The sequence below is a fragment of the Mycteria americana genome, chromosome 3 (assembly GCF_035582795.1).
Source record: "Mycteria americana isolate JAX WOST 10 ecotype Jacksonville Zoo and Gardens chromosome 3, USCA_MyAme_1.0, whole genome shotgun sequence".
Lineage (NCBI taxonomy): Eukaryota > Metazoa > Chordata > Aves > Ciconiiformes > Ciconiidae > Mycteria > Mycteria americana.
This window is the reverse complement of record NC_134367.1, coordinates 120711621-120725512: the sequence shown is the minus strand read 5'-3', so window position 1 is coordinate 120725512 and position 13892 is coordinate 120711621. Positions and strand designations below refer to the sequence as shown.

The 13892-nt window shown below is 41.9% G+C and overlaps 1 protein-coding gene and 1 long non-coding RNA gene across 3 annotated transcripts; one reads left to right on the top strand and one right to left on the bottom strand.

Annotated features, from left to right (window-relative positions):
* Nucleotides 1-842: 842 nt before the first annotated feature.
* Nucleotides 843-6889, bottom strand: LOC142407371 (uncharacterized). Its single transcript, XR_012774915.1, has 4 exons — nucleotides 6684-6889; nucleotides 4602-4710; nucleotides 2847-3047; nucleotides 843-1061 (listed from the first exon to the last, which is right to left on the bottom strand). It is a non-coding gene; the product is annotated as an uncharacterized LOC142407371 (long non-coding RNA).
* Nucleotides 6414-13187, top strand: TMEM17 (transmembrane protein 17). 2 transcript variants are annotated; one of them, XM_075496797.1, is made up of 5 exons: nucleotides 6414-6583; nucleotides 9883-9986; nucleotides 10243-10356; nucleotides 10762-10938; nucleotides 11498-13187. In XM_075496797.1, the coding sequence occupies exons 1-5, from the start codon at nucleotides 6481-6483 to the stop codon at nucleotides 11588-11590; spliced, it is 591 nt and encodes a 196-aa protein (XP_075352912.1). In that variant the 5' UTR covers nucleotides 6414-6480; the 3' UTR covers nucleotides 11591-13187. The 2 variants fall into 2 exon arrangements, with proteins under 2 accessions (XP_075352912.1, XP_075352911.1); XM_075496796.1 differs by lacking the exon at nucleotides 11498-13187 and having other exon boundaries at nucleotides 6416-6583; nucleotides 10762-11456.
* The last annotated feature ends 705 nt before the right edge of the window (nucleotides 13188-13892 follow it).

The following is a 13892-nucleotide window of genomic DNA, read 5'->3' as shown; positions in this document are numbered from 1 at the left end:
AAGTCTGCAGAGCAACTGTAAAGCCAACGCAGGGTTCTCAGTGTGCATTTCTGCACAAAGAGAACAGTGCAGCTATTCCAATCACACACCAGACAAAACATGATTTGCTGAGAATTACTGAGAGCCCCCACCACGTCCCTGAGTACCTCCTGAAAGAACAAGTCTCAAGCCTGAATAATTCTCAAGTCCTGCCCAGACTCACAGGTGTGACTAGGGCAGAATTTAGCCCCAACAAGATCCAGAAGCAACGGAAGAACATTACTTTGCTGACAAAGCTTGTCATCATTATGTCATATTATCTGTTCCATATTTTCATCAATGACATTGACACCGAGATCGAGTGCACCCTCAGCAAGTTTGCAGATGACACCGAGCTGAGTGGTGCCATTGACATGCCAGAAGGATGGGATGTCATCCAGAGGGACCTGGACAAGCTGGAGAAGTGGGCCTGTGTGAACCTCATGAGGTTCAACAAGGCCAAGTGCAGGGTCCTGCACCTGGGTCAGGGCAATCCTTGGTGCTCCTTTAAAGGCCCCTTCCAACCCAAAGCATTCTATGATTCTATGATCAGACAAATGAAAAAAGTGCTCAGCCTGTGTGCAGTATTATCATAGAATCATAGAAAACTTTGGGTTGGAAGGGACCTTTAAAGGTCATCTAGTCCAACCCCCCTGCAATGAGCAGGGACATCTTCGACTAGATGAGGTTGCTCAAAGCCCCATGCAGCCTGACCTTGAATGTTTCCAGTGATGGGACATCTACCACCTCTCTGGGGAACCTGTTCCAGTGCCTCTCCACCCTGTCATAACATGGTGTTCACTAGCTATTCCAAAGCCACTGTTGCGGTTTAACCCAGCAGGCAGCTAAACACCACACAGCCGCTTGCATCAGAAGGGTAAAAGTGAGAAAACTCGTGGGTTGAGATAAAGACAGTTTAATAGGTAAAGCAGAAGCCGTGCACGCAAGCAAAGCAAAGCAAGGAATTCATTCACTCCTTCCGATCAGCAGGCAGGTGTTCAGCCATCTCCAGGAAAGCAGGGCTCCATCACGTGTAACGGTTCCTTGGGAAGACAAAATGCCATCGACTCTGAACATCCCCCCTTCCTTCTTCTTCCTCCAGCTTTATATGCTGAGCATGACATCGTATGGTATGGAATAGCCCTTTGGTCAGTTGGGGCCAGCTGTCCCAGCTGTGTCCCCTCCCTGCTTCTTGTGCACTCCCAGCCTACTCGCTGGTGGGGTGGTGTGAGGAGCAGAAAAGGCCTTGACTGTGTAAGTACTGCTCAGCAGTAACTAAAACATCCCTGTGTGATCAACACTGTTCCCAGCACAAATCCAAAACATAGCCCCATACTAGCTACTGTGAAGAAAATTAACTCTACCCCAGCCAAAACCAAGCACAGCCACCTTTTGAAAGTAGGGGGCCTCTCTGCCCTGGCTAGGTCATGCAGAGAGTCTTTTAAGGGCATGTCAAGGATCTTCACAGAATTGAGAATCTGGCTCAAAATCCATCCATTCAATAGTAACCTCCTTGTGTATCACAAAAATTTTGAGTACTTTTGCAACACAAATGTTAAAACTTGTTTAATAGCCATACTAGCTTTCAGAGTTTCCCAACATGCTTGACAAAACTACAAATCAACAAAGTAAAACAAGCTAGGGAGTGGTTCTAGCTAAATGCCAAGTACAGCAAGAAGAAAATCAATCCATGGGAGCAAGTAATACCCCTTTGGTTTTTTGCTGCTGGCTTTATGCTTAAGACTAAAATAGCCAAAATATATTGAATGCATGGAATGACTGCAGTGATATGTAATACTTGAAACAGTGGCCTGGGAGAAGTCTCATCCACAACAATTATTGTTTACCAGACACAAATACCTCGTAGGTGTTAAATGAACACCAGGGACCAGTGTACAAGTGACACAGAGAAAAGATCGCCCTGGGGTACTGCAAGCCAGGAGCACAGCTGTGAAATTGCTCTGGCAGACACTAGCACAGCTAATAACATGATCTTTTCGAATACACACATTAGAGTCTTCATGGCATTTGTAATTTGTTAAAACTCCCAATCTGTCACTTCATTCTGAGGACATCAGGAGAAAGCAAGCCTGTACTCTGCATGCCTGCACATACCTTGGCTCACCAGCACTTTTTACATGTTTTACAGTGCTTCTGCTAAAACACTGGGCAGGTATTAAGGGACAAGCAAAGAGGAGAGCAATTTCTGTTGCTTGCACACTTATGGCTACATAAAGGACAGCAGCACAGGCATGCCAGGGAAAATAGCATTTGTGAGATTCCACACCAGCACATTCAGAAATACAGCAATTGCGATTCAGGTGCAAAGATAAACCACTGGCACCATTTAAATGAACTCTGTGTTTCTGAAATGCCAACTGTAAAAAATTGCTGATATTTAATTTCGTTAGATATACTGCATCTGGTGTTTATGGCTTAGTGCTGCTGCCAGAGAGCCCCAGGAGCTTCGGTCTGGGAGCCAAGCCAGTGTCTACCAACTTAGTTGGACTTACTGTGGATACACAAAGATCCAATATTCCTCTGATTTAAAGCTTTCAGGCAGATTTTCAGAGGCTTTTGTTTTATTTATAGCTAGCATGTGTGGAAAGAAATAAAACAGTCATTTAATATGCTACGCAATTATGGGCTTATTTCTTCCAGTTTCACATTTCAGTAGCTTATTTCGAGCACAGAGAATTGCAAATCTGGTTATTTCCATCTTAACCATTCATATGTGGATAGACACAAAGAAATTCAGTAATGAAATGCCTTTCCATTAAAAAAGGAAAAGGCCAAATACAGTTTCATCACAAAAGCTGGACACTTACACTATTTATACAGATGGTCATCACAACTGTTACAGTCACATAACAGTTAAATGTTTTTCCTTCCACTCCTTATGGCACAGATTTATATCCTTCTGTTACACGAAACTCTAACTTGTCAATGAAGATGCCCTGGTGTTCTGATCCTTGAAGTTTTAAGGTTTTCTTCTGCTTGAAACTGGAGTAGGTACTCTCCAACCCTCCCTAGAGAAAAATCAGAAGATTTCTCTTCATTAAATTGACAAAAAAATGTATGCCTTAGTCTAAAGAAAATTAAACAGAATTAGTAAAAGCAAAGAGTATATCTTCCATCTTCAGGGAATATTTAAGCATCTGCGTAGACAAAAATATTAAACAAAAGTGTGCACAATTTTATTTCACAGGGATGTGTAGGATGCTTGGCCATCTGCTGAAAATGTAAGGCTGCCAAATATCACAGATTCACACCTTGAGTCTGGAAATTGAGTTTACATGGCAAATCCATGCATTTCTTGTGGTGTCTGCATTCCACCAGCCTTTCCTTTACCTACTACTCAGTTTTACACTTCACTGACTGCTAAGCTGGATTGCTTCACAGTTTTTGAATGAGCAGAGCCTAATTTTGCGAAGTCCCACTGACTGCCGCAGAGCCGCTGGCAGGATACCTGACTGTATGCTTGACAGGTTTTCAGAATTGGGGAACATAAGAAAATTAGAGTTTGGGAGATCAGGGCCCCTGCTTGAAGCCACTGGCATCAGGAAAAGGAATAACATTGTGCAGTTCAGAGAAAGTTCTTCCATTCTGAAAAAGTAATCGTAAGGAAAATCCTTAAAGGCTGAACTTTTACAGGCCACCAGCTTATACTATGAAAAAAACTGAGATTTCCATGAATATGACTTAATAAAAACCCTGCCATACTTTTAATTCATATAAACCTGTTCCTTGTGTCTAATTAGCTGAGAGTATAGGACTAGTGTTCCCCTAATTTAAAGGGTGTTAACCACATCAGGACTAAGGCAACAACAGTAAAACTAGGTTTCAGACAATCTCTTTGGAAATCTTGCGCAGATTCATCATCTTGCCACTGTGTATAGCAGAGAACTTTATGGTGAGATCTGTAGATAGTGCAAAAGTCACCATTACAGTTGTTGAGCCTGGCAGGAAATAAATTTCTAGCACCTACTGGCAATTGGCAAGATGACAAATATAGATTGCACTTTTTAAAGTTCAGAAACCTACCTAACATTAATGCTGTTTTCCATAATGTTTCCTCAAATATAAAAGTGATCTTTAAACTCTTCTGTTATTTATTAGGTAGTTAGCCAATTAGCAGGCATCCACTCCCAGATTTTTATCTTTGAAACTGCAGTATAGCTGTAGTGCCTTCACAGCTCAGAGCTTTGGGGTCCATGTCTGGCTAGGACACAACACAACGTGTATGTCTATGACTGCAGCTTGTATTGCTTTACCCCCAAACAGGCTAGTTAGCACAGGCATCACAGTCACTATGCTGATTATGGGGGAAGCCTCACAGTTCAAGATAGAGTCAGGTCAAAAAAGCTGAAAAATACTCTTTTTACCTTTACTAAGTTATCTGCTTGTAGAGCTGTCCTGCCAGCAAGCCTGAGCTATGGGGTTCAAAGGTAAACCAGGTAGCATTGCTGAGCTGTGGTCACTGCTGTACAGACACATTGTGTATGACAAAAGCTACATCACCTCTTTTCTTTTACCTTATGTTTTGATACTTTATAAGGAGTATTTTTCACTGGACAACTTACCTGTCTGCTTATGTCCAGGATGTGCTGAATTACATGCCTTTTTCTGTAGGTTTCAACACAAACTGCAAACAGCATTTCACAGGATTCAACTTTTGTTGTTTTGTCTTATCTGTAAAATAAGGATAACCCTCACCTGCGTTGAAACCTTTATTTTCTAGGAGCACTTACACAGCAAAGCCCACTGTCCTCCCTGCCTCTAAGGGGACATGCACAGCATTCCTTGAAATTCTGGGATATCTTTAATTTCTTCTCCCTTCCAATCTGCTGCCATTATTTAAAAATAATTTCCTCTTCATTTCTTCTGAAGGTCTTCAGGGTTTTTTAATGCAGATTCCTGCTGGCATACCCATGTTTAGAGAAGTTCTTTTGTCAATACCACATCATTCATCAGCTCAAAAGCCAAATGGATTTCCCAGAACTCCTGCTTGTTTAGCCACCTTCCTCTGTAGTTCTCCCCGTGGGACAGAATGAAATTAAATTTAAACTAGGCTTCAAATAATTTAGTCAGAGCTAATTGAGTTCGGAAAGTCATACTAGAGAATGATCACCCAGGGAAGTAGCTAAATATTATTTTGGGAGAGGAGGGGAGGCAGGAAAAGAGAGTTGATGTGTTGTATTAGGTACAGTAAAATCACAAATGTTATCAGTTCTCATAGTAAAAGGCACAAGCTGCTCTTTCATTCTGGTCATGCAGAAAATAATTTCCTGCGCACTTTAGACGGCATCCTTTCTCCTCTGAAGGAATCGGGCCCTAAGGAGACTGGAAAACCTGGTGAACAGATTACCTCATTTTTAGGGGGACTACATTTTCCAAATAAAAGAAAACCAAGCAGAACTTGTTTTTACATTATTAACTTTTCATAATGCTACGAGGGCCTCCTATAAGGGACAAATGCTAGCTAGAATAAAAAGGCTGCGTTGATCTCACCGCTGCTTTTAACTCAACAGTGACACAGACAGGCTTTCTTGAGGAAAAGGTGTTTTCTACTTCAGCTATATCTGTACCTACCATAAAACAAGGTTCATTCGTATTCACCTTAAGTAATAAAATAGCTCTGTCAATATCTATCTTTATTTTACTCGTCCCTCTCTGTAGCCATCACCAAGCACCATCACTCCCCTGGATTTATCCTGATAGAAGCAGAGCAGACCTGCAACTGCTTTCCTTGGACCTGCTTTCATAATTACCTTTTCAGAAAAACCCAAACCCTGCCCTAACAGACTAGAAAAAATCTACTCCAACTGATTAGAAAGGAACTAAAATGATGTAGGAGCTGAGGGAAGATGCTCAGGGCTTGCACACACCAGCATCTCTGAGGCAAAAGGATGCTGTTTTGGGCAACTCTTGCACGCTGGGCTTACTGCTGACTGTGCCGTGAATGGCTCGAGGTGACCATCCTGCTGAGCACTGCTTTTTTAATTTTCCAGGGATGACGGACGGTCCTGAACAGGCAAGAAAGGACCACAATTGCAGTGACCGTGACAAGGAAAAGAGTTCTCCGTGCACACACACATACATAAGTAACCAGGAAAGCTCGTTCTTGTGTGTTTAAGTGCACACCGAGGCAACAGTGACTGTTCTCACACGCATAGCACAAATAAACACGCTTTTACATCATACCAGTAATCATATATTTCTGGACTTGGTATCTCTCCCAGAAAGCTCCACTATAACGCTGTCGCCAGGGCAGAAGCACCCCCCTCCTCTCCCCAGCGCCGGCAGAGGCCTCGCCTCCCACCTCGTCCCGTCCCACACCCCCTGAGGGAGCAAACAGCCCAGCCCGCAGCGGGCGGGAAACCGGCGGCGCCCCCGCCTCCCCACCGCGCCTGCGCGCCCCCGCCCCGTCGCCACAGCAACGGCGGGCCGCGGCGCCGCAGCATGTCGCTGCCCGAGCCCCTGAGGCGGCGGCTGGGCTTCTTCAGCCGCACCGTCTTCACCGACAGCCACCGCACCGGCCCGCAGTACCCGGGCAACCGCGCAGGTAAAGCGCAGCGGCTCGCCAGCAACAAAAATGGCGGCGGGTGCGGCTGGGGCGGGGAGAGCTTCCCGGGCATGAAGATGGCGGCGCCGCCAACCGTCACGTGGCGGCCGTTGGGGCGGGGCCTCGCGCTGACGGCTGTGTTCCCTCCGGCAGCGGAGCGGCCTCGGCCGGCTCCCCGTTCCCCCCGGGCACAGCCGTGCCTCCCGCCGTCCTCGGGGAGGAAGGCAGAGGTGCCGGCCCCAGAGTCCCGTCGCTCTCCCCCAGCTGAAGGGGAAGAGCCCGGGAGCAGGCGACACGGGTGCTAGCCCAGCGCTGAAAAGCTGAGATGCCTTTTAGATGAGGTCAGGTTTCACTGTCAGTCATGCTGCTGCTCTGTCGCCCTACGCCTCGCATGCTGCAGGCCTAAGACAGGCCTCCTTTGCGCTTAAAATATTAAACGGGGAAAAGTCCGATTTAAAAGCAGGTATGGAGCTGCCTCTATGGAGCTCTCTAGCTGCCTTTACAACTTAGTAAGCAAGTTTGTGTAAAATATTGCAGATAAAATTCGTTGTTACTCTGCCTGTGCCAAAATAAAAAGTATAAATGATTTAGGGAGAACACAGAACAAATAAAAGACCTGAGCTATTGCTTTAAGCTCACCAGTCCTGCACAGTTAGGGCACCAGATGATTAAAGCATGAAGAGGTGTGCCAAGCTAGAGTTAGGCAGCAAAAGCTCAAACTCACCGTATGCCAGCTTTCTCTTACTTCTTCCAAGTCTCTCATAAGGACTGATAACTGTTCCTTCATCATATCTCCAGTGAAACCTGCAGGCTAACATGCCCTCTTTTCATACCTTTGGAGTGACGGAAGCCATGAAAATAAACATAGTCTGTCTACATAGAGAGGTTATATTCATGGAAGTTAGCATGTGAATTTCAACTTATAAATCCATTCCAAGCTGATAAAATTAATCAAAAAGTCATTCATATTTCAAGATAGTTCTCATTTTCTTTGTGTAGTTATGCCAGTGTAGTTACGCTGCTAACGCTTACTAATTCCTCATTTCATTTATCAGACAACACTGAAATATTTTCTTAACTCCAGGAATAGCTTCTATTTTTAGTAATTTCTTTTCCATTTCCCATCATGAAAACTCCTATGTGAATATCCAACCCATTGAAACCAATTGTAAATGTACCATTAACTTCTTGGAGATCAGATTTCAAAAATTAAGTTTACATGTACATATCTTAGTGAGTTGCCCTAGCATCAAAGAATTGGCCATCGCAATACTGTCCGGCATTTCCATGAATTTTAGCAATCACAGAAAATAAGCATTAGTTTGATTTAGAGATAGAAAGATGAATTAGAATTGGCTTACATTGCTAAACATTCATAAAAAACCACTGGTTTAAAACTTGAGCAGAAGTTACAAATGAATCAATGGTTCATTTGTATTTGTAACTCCAGTGAGCTCTATTAGGTTTATTTGGGAATTCCTTGAAACAGGAGGTTCGAGAATATTTGAAAGCCAATACAGCACTGTCAACTACAAATGAATCAATGATTCATTTGTACTACATTCATTTGTGCTACATCAATGAAACCTTTAACATACCTAAAACATTCTCATCATCACAATGGAAATTAGAGCTGTTGGCTTCTCTGTTTTTAAGTAATATGGCCATGAACCATTACATTTTCATCCAATACATATAGGACAGAAACATAGTTACTTGTAATTGCATAGTCATGGAATTTTTTTGAAAGATAAAACAGTGAATTGTATCTTTTAGAATTGTATCTTGGTGCGCTCCAAAGTCCTCCTGGTATTTAAGAGCTTCATTCATTAGCACAGCTGTGACAATTTTAGGTAGATAGTGAAACTGTTTTGAGATACCTATAGATTTTCATTCCTTTGCAGATGTGAGAAAGTCTTGATGCTTAAAAATAGGATTATTAAAAAAAAATACATATAGGTTGTCTTGTACCTTCTATTTCAGTATAACAAATCCCTGCCCCTCACACCCTACCCTTAAGGTCTGTCCCAGTTTTGTTCCCAAATCCTCCTCCCTTCCAACCTAGTCTAGTAGCTACCATGAATACTTCTGCAACTGGCGTAAAGACTTCTGGAACAGACTGTACCAGGCTCCATGTGGCTGGACTGGAAACAGGGATGCCAGACTGAGATGGAACAGAGACAGGTATGGGAATGGTTGGAAGATACGGAAAGAGAAGGCAATGTCAGAAGAGGTGGTTCTGAGACTGGAAATGAGACAATGTGACTGTTTAGACTAATTTTCAATCGAATATCACCATGGTGACAGACAGGGGCACAGGACTTGAATACAAATCAGCAGGTCACAATGAATACTTTCTAAACTTACTCAGGTAGTACCAAGTGAAGATGTGCCTACAAACTTCAGTTGGGGAAAACATGAGAAAGGAGACTGTTGGTAATTGAAGTAAAATGGATGCAATATCAGTTAACTAGAATAGGGCAATAAAACTTCACCCATTAAAAATGAATTATTCCCTTAGAATGCCGTTTTAAATTTTTCCTTGTTTTAAGTCTAATCTTGTAAAATCTATCATTAAATCCTAAATATAGAATTTACAGCCTGCATGTTAGAGTTCAATATTTGCCTTTCTCTACATTGTATGAACGCATTTTGTTCTCTCCAAACTTCAAAGGATAAGTTTTAGTTTGACACATATTTGAAATTGTTAGCTCTTAAGAACTAGAAGAATTACTGGCTTCTTGTACTGGATGGAACATCGCTTCCATTCAAATGTCTATTTAAATAAAGACTGAAAATGAAGAGTGTGCAATGCAAACCTGCCCTCTAGCAGCAAGTCCTTACCCAGGAGGATCACCTACAAAATAACAATAATCTAGTATGTACTCATTTAAGCTTTCACCGTTCTCTTTGAAACAGCAATGAAATAACCTCTAACTCTTTCTGCAATGTCAGTGTACAGCACCACTTGAGCTAAGCCTATCGGTCAGATTGTGGAGTAAGCCATAAGCTATAGGTAATCAACAGTCAGACACTCAACTTGAATACATGACTAAGTGATAAAAATTCTGTATCCTGTGAACTAAAAGTTGCATTGAATTCCAGGAAGTGGTGTAACTCCAGATAGGGTAGAGGTTGTCCTCTGGATATGTAAAAATATTTTTCTTAACATTTAATTTGACTGGGAAGAGTGTTAATGCCCTGCTTGAAGCTAAGATGGAGCAGTATCTTTCTGTTGTATTTATGGAAGGGAAGTATGGAACAAACTAAGAGTGATAAAGATTTCTCTCTATCTACAGATAATGAAATAGTTTCCAGTTTACCACTGCAGATGTCCCTCTATTTCAACGTTTATTTTTTCCCATTTTGGTGGCTCAGCACAGTTGTCATGCTCCATCTGAAGGTGAGTCCTGAAGGAAAGTGATGGTTTGCAAATGTAATATGTTTCTGATCAAACACCTCCTAGTACTGAGATAACCTCTAACTCCAGTGAGCTCTATTAGGTTTATTTGGGAATTCCTTGAAACAGGAGGTTCGAGAGTATTTGAAAGCCAGTACAGCACTGTCAACTTACAGTAGCATACAGTGTCTTCATTTAGTCACAAACAGCATGTTATGAAACAGCACAGCAGAAGCTTTTACTCTCTTCTTCCCCCTAGTATCCGGTCTTGTCAGATTACTACAAGTTCATCCTGGTCACAATCATGATCCTAGCCTCTCTAATAGAGGTCATTCGACTCTACCTGGGGTACATGGGCAATCTGCAAGAAAAGGTAGGTTACTGCATGTACATATTAATTTGTGCAGGAGAGTTTTTTTGGAGTTGAACATAAATAAAATAGTCTACCAGTTCATCTAACAGATTTAAGTTGAGGAGATGGTTATTTCTCTAAGTTACAGTCTGCATCTTCTATTCCCTTGGCATCAGCTTCCACTTACTTTTGTGCATTCCAAGAAGTTTTCCCTTAGAAGAGAGCCCTCTTGCTCCCCAAAACTGTTTTGTCAGAAGAAATAAGTACAGTTAAAAACACAGTATATGGAAACATTACCTCACTTTTGCCATTTTACATTATGTGGTGGCTTTTGGAAGATTAAAAAAAAAAAGATGTTTTTTCCACAAAGTTTTGTGTTTTTTAATCTCCAACTGCCAGTTAATAGGTGATGTCTCCCTATTATAGGTCCCTGAGCTGGCTGGGTTTTGGCTCTTGAGTCTCCTCCTGCAGTTGCCTATAGTTCTCTTCTTGCTATTTAATGAAGGTCTGAAAATTCAGCCACTGGAGCGAGCAGTCCATATTGTCTTTGCCCTCTTCCTCACCTTCCAAGTCATTGCAGCCTTTGTCACCCTGAAAAGAATGGTAAACAAACTGGCAACTCACTTCCGCCTTAATGAATTTGACCAGCTAGAGGAACATCCTGTGCCTGATTTTTACAGCCTGGGTAAAGAAGAGAGAGCAGTTTCCATGGCTGGTAGGGGCCTGTGCTGAGGAGGTTCACCCAACAAGTGCTGGCTGGGGATTACACACTGAGGGCCTGAGAAGCTAACAGAGGCAGGCCTCATGTTGCTACAGCTCTGTTTCTGTTTTGTGGGGTCACTCTTTAACTTCCTACATCAGAGATACTAAGAATAGGTCTTGCTTAAGAGCCAACATTAAACCTCAGAGATTTGAGCTCCACTCTGCAAGAAAAATTAAAGGCAATTACGTAAGTGGCGTGAGTGGACTATTTGTGGACTGTTACTGCGTAGAGTACCAACAGAGTAGGTTTGGTGGGTTTTTACATTTTTCAAAGTCACATGGCATTTTTAAAAAAACAAGTCTTTTTTCCTCACTGTTTGCACAAATTGTTTTGTTTACAATAAATCTTTTATACACATTTTTATTTGTGTTGATACCAGTTTTCTCTCTATTCTTCCAGATATGTTGCACATATTTAATGTCTGGTACCTCAGTTAAGCATAAAAAAACCACACCCAAACCCAAAACAACAAAGAACCCCAAGAGATCTTGAGGCCCAGAAAGAACAATGATAAGAGTGAATGAAGACTACAGTTTCAGAGATGGTCTTCCAGATAATTCCAGCACTAGAAATTCCTTACTAATAAACTAGGGATGGAATTTTTAAAGTATTCCTTCTTCAAAACTCCTACACTCATCTTCTTTGGCTTAGCTAGAGTTTAAACTATCAAGCCATTCAAACAGGGTGGTGCAATTTTCTCAAACAGAGGATTCAACAAGTCAGCAAGTAACAAAATTATAGCCATTAAAAAAACTGGTTTATGTCACTGGAAGGCAGAGCCTGTTTCTCACAAGCCAGGGCATATACCAAGGTTCTCTCATTCCTGTTTTTTGTATTAATATCTGGGCTATCTTCTCCAGTTTTGGTAATGGCTAAAAGTTCACCTTTTCTGTCAAGGAGGGATGGGGATCAAAAATTAAAGTAAATTTTTTATCTGAATCCTTTGAGTCTTCAGCAGGGCAAGAGTTGTCAGTTTTGAGAGCTGGCACAAACATCCAAACTGCTCAACGGAATGTAAAGAAGATGGGTCTAATGTGAAAAAGGCACAGTATGCTTAAAGCTGCTGCATATTTAAAGCTTATAGAACCTCTAGCAAAAAGAAGGCATTAGCTTTGTTTTACACCGAAACTGCCCATTTGCTTTTTAATCCATGAGTGAATGGTACCATTAATTCTACTAAATTTCCTTCTTAATTTGTTATTTTTATTTAACAATATATTGTTATTTGTTATTGTTTTTAAACAAACTACGGACTTGGATTGACTATTGTGCAGAAAAAGATAATTTCTGTAAGAGAATCTCTAAGAGTGTCTTTAACAGTTAATATCAAACATTTAGAGCCCTGTATTGAGAGCCTGCAAGAGAGACAGTGAGGTTTAAGCAGAAGTTATGTCATTTCAAAAACACTTTTACAGCATTAGAAACTCCTTGTAAAAACATTCTTAACTGATGCAATGGGAACATTGGACATATTTTCATGTCAACCACAATTACGCTACTGGAGAGTACCAAGGTCAGGACTGATGAGCTACAGGAGAAGCTTGGTAGGATCCATTACAATAACAGATAAGAGCATAATGGCTCCTGGCAAGCCAAACATCAAATACCTTGGAGCCTATTGTCTCCAGTGATTATGAACTCATGATATGATTATGAACTCAGATGTCTTAGTGCCTCAGTAGCCACACAGAGCTGCCTCTTCCAGCCCAGATATGATAGGACTAACACCAAAGGCTGCCCTTCCTGGCCAAGGATGTAGGGTAGACCTCCAAGGAGCTCACATCTGCCGCTAAGAAAACCTGGGTGTTAAGAGAAATACAAGCTAACAATGCAGCATGGAAGTTGAACACTGCTAGTTTTCAATGCCTTCCTATAGTTTGTCTAAGAGAACATACAAGTTAAGGGAAAGCGATATCTTTTCCATAGGTACACCAGCTCTCTGAGTCTGCCCTTGAGATCAGTGACAGGACAACCACTGGGACAGCTTAGAAGAGACACTAGGGCAGTTGCCATCCCTCCTGCTCTGCATGTAGCTTACCTGTTCCCCTTATTAAAAGCCCACTATGGGAGATTAGTAGCGAGGTACACTGAGATGGTACAGTAAGCCAAGCTCTGAGGAGCTAGAGTGATTGCCTGTAGTAATCCAATCTCTTGCCTTAAGTAGAGAACAGCATATCCTTTGGTTTTCTTTCCTGTATCACCTTAAAAAGTTTAAAACTCAAACTCTTTTGTAAGATTAAGAGTGTAATGGGTGGGAAGGTTTTGACACCAAATATATCGAATACAACATAAGGCTGAAGAAAAGTCACCCATATACCAATGCTGGCAACAAGGAGCTGACCTCCAGGCTTAGGGCCCTGAGACGTGATTCAAAATTCTTGCTTTTAGTGATAAGGAAATTTGGAAGATCAAGCAAGACAATTATCAGGAGCCAAAGATACAGGGACACACACCTCTTTGCTGGAGAGAGAGAACATTGATGAGGCGATACAGATAGGATTCAGAGAAACACCATTAGAAATAGAGTTGCCTGGAAATGGTGAAGGTAGAGGCTAGCCTGTGATGTAAAGCTTCAGCAACATGTTTGATAAACACAAGATCTCTGCATTCTCTCTGCTCAGGCTTCCTAACAGACCTGCTAGTCTATTTTGAATTTCATCATTGCCAGCTTAACCATTTAATTATGAAGAAAGCCTGCAAGCACCTAGAACTCACATTCAGTGCCTACAGCTGCATTGTTTTCCATGAGTTTCCTATTCCTCATGTACCCAGAGACAGGAGAAGAAAATTACAG

Excerpts from the sequence above, each read along its gene's own strand:
- TMEM17 (XM_075496796.1), top strand. The coding sequence starts at position 6,481 with ATGTCGCTGCCCGAGCCCCTGAGGCGGCGGCTGGGCTTCTTCAGCCGC. Across the intron at positions 6,584-9,882 it reads GTACCCGGGCAACCGCGCAG|ATAATGAAATAGTTTCCAGT; the intron begins GTAAAGCGCAGC and ends CTCTATCTACAG. Across the intron at positions 9,987-10,242 it reads TTGTCATGCTCCATCTGAAG|TATCCGGTCTTGTCAGATTA; the intron begins GTGAGTCCTGAA and ends TCTTCCCCCTAG.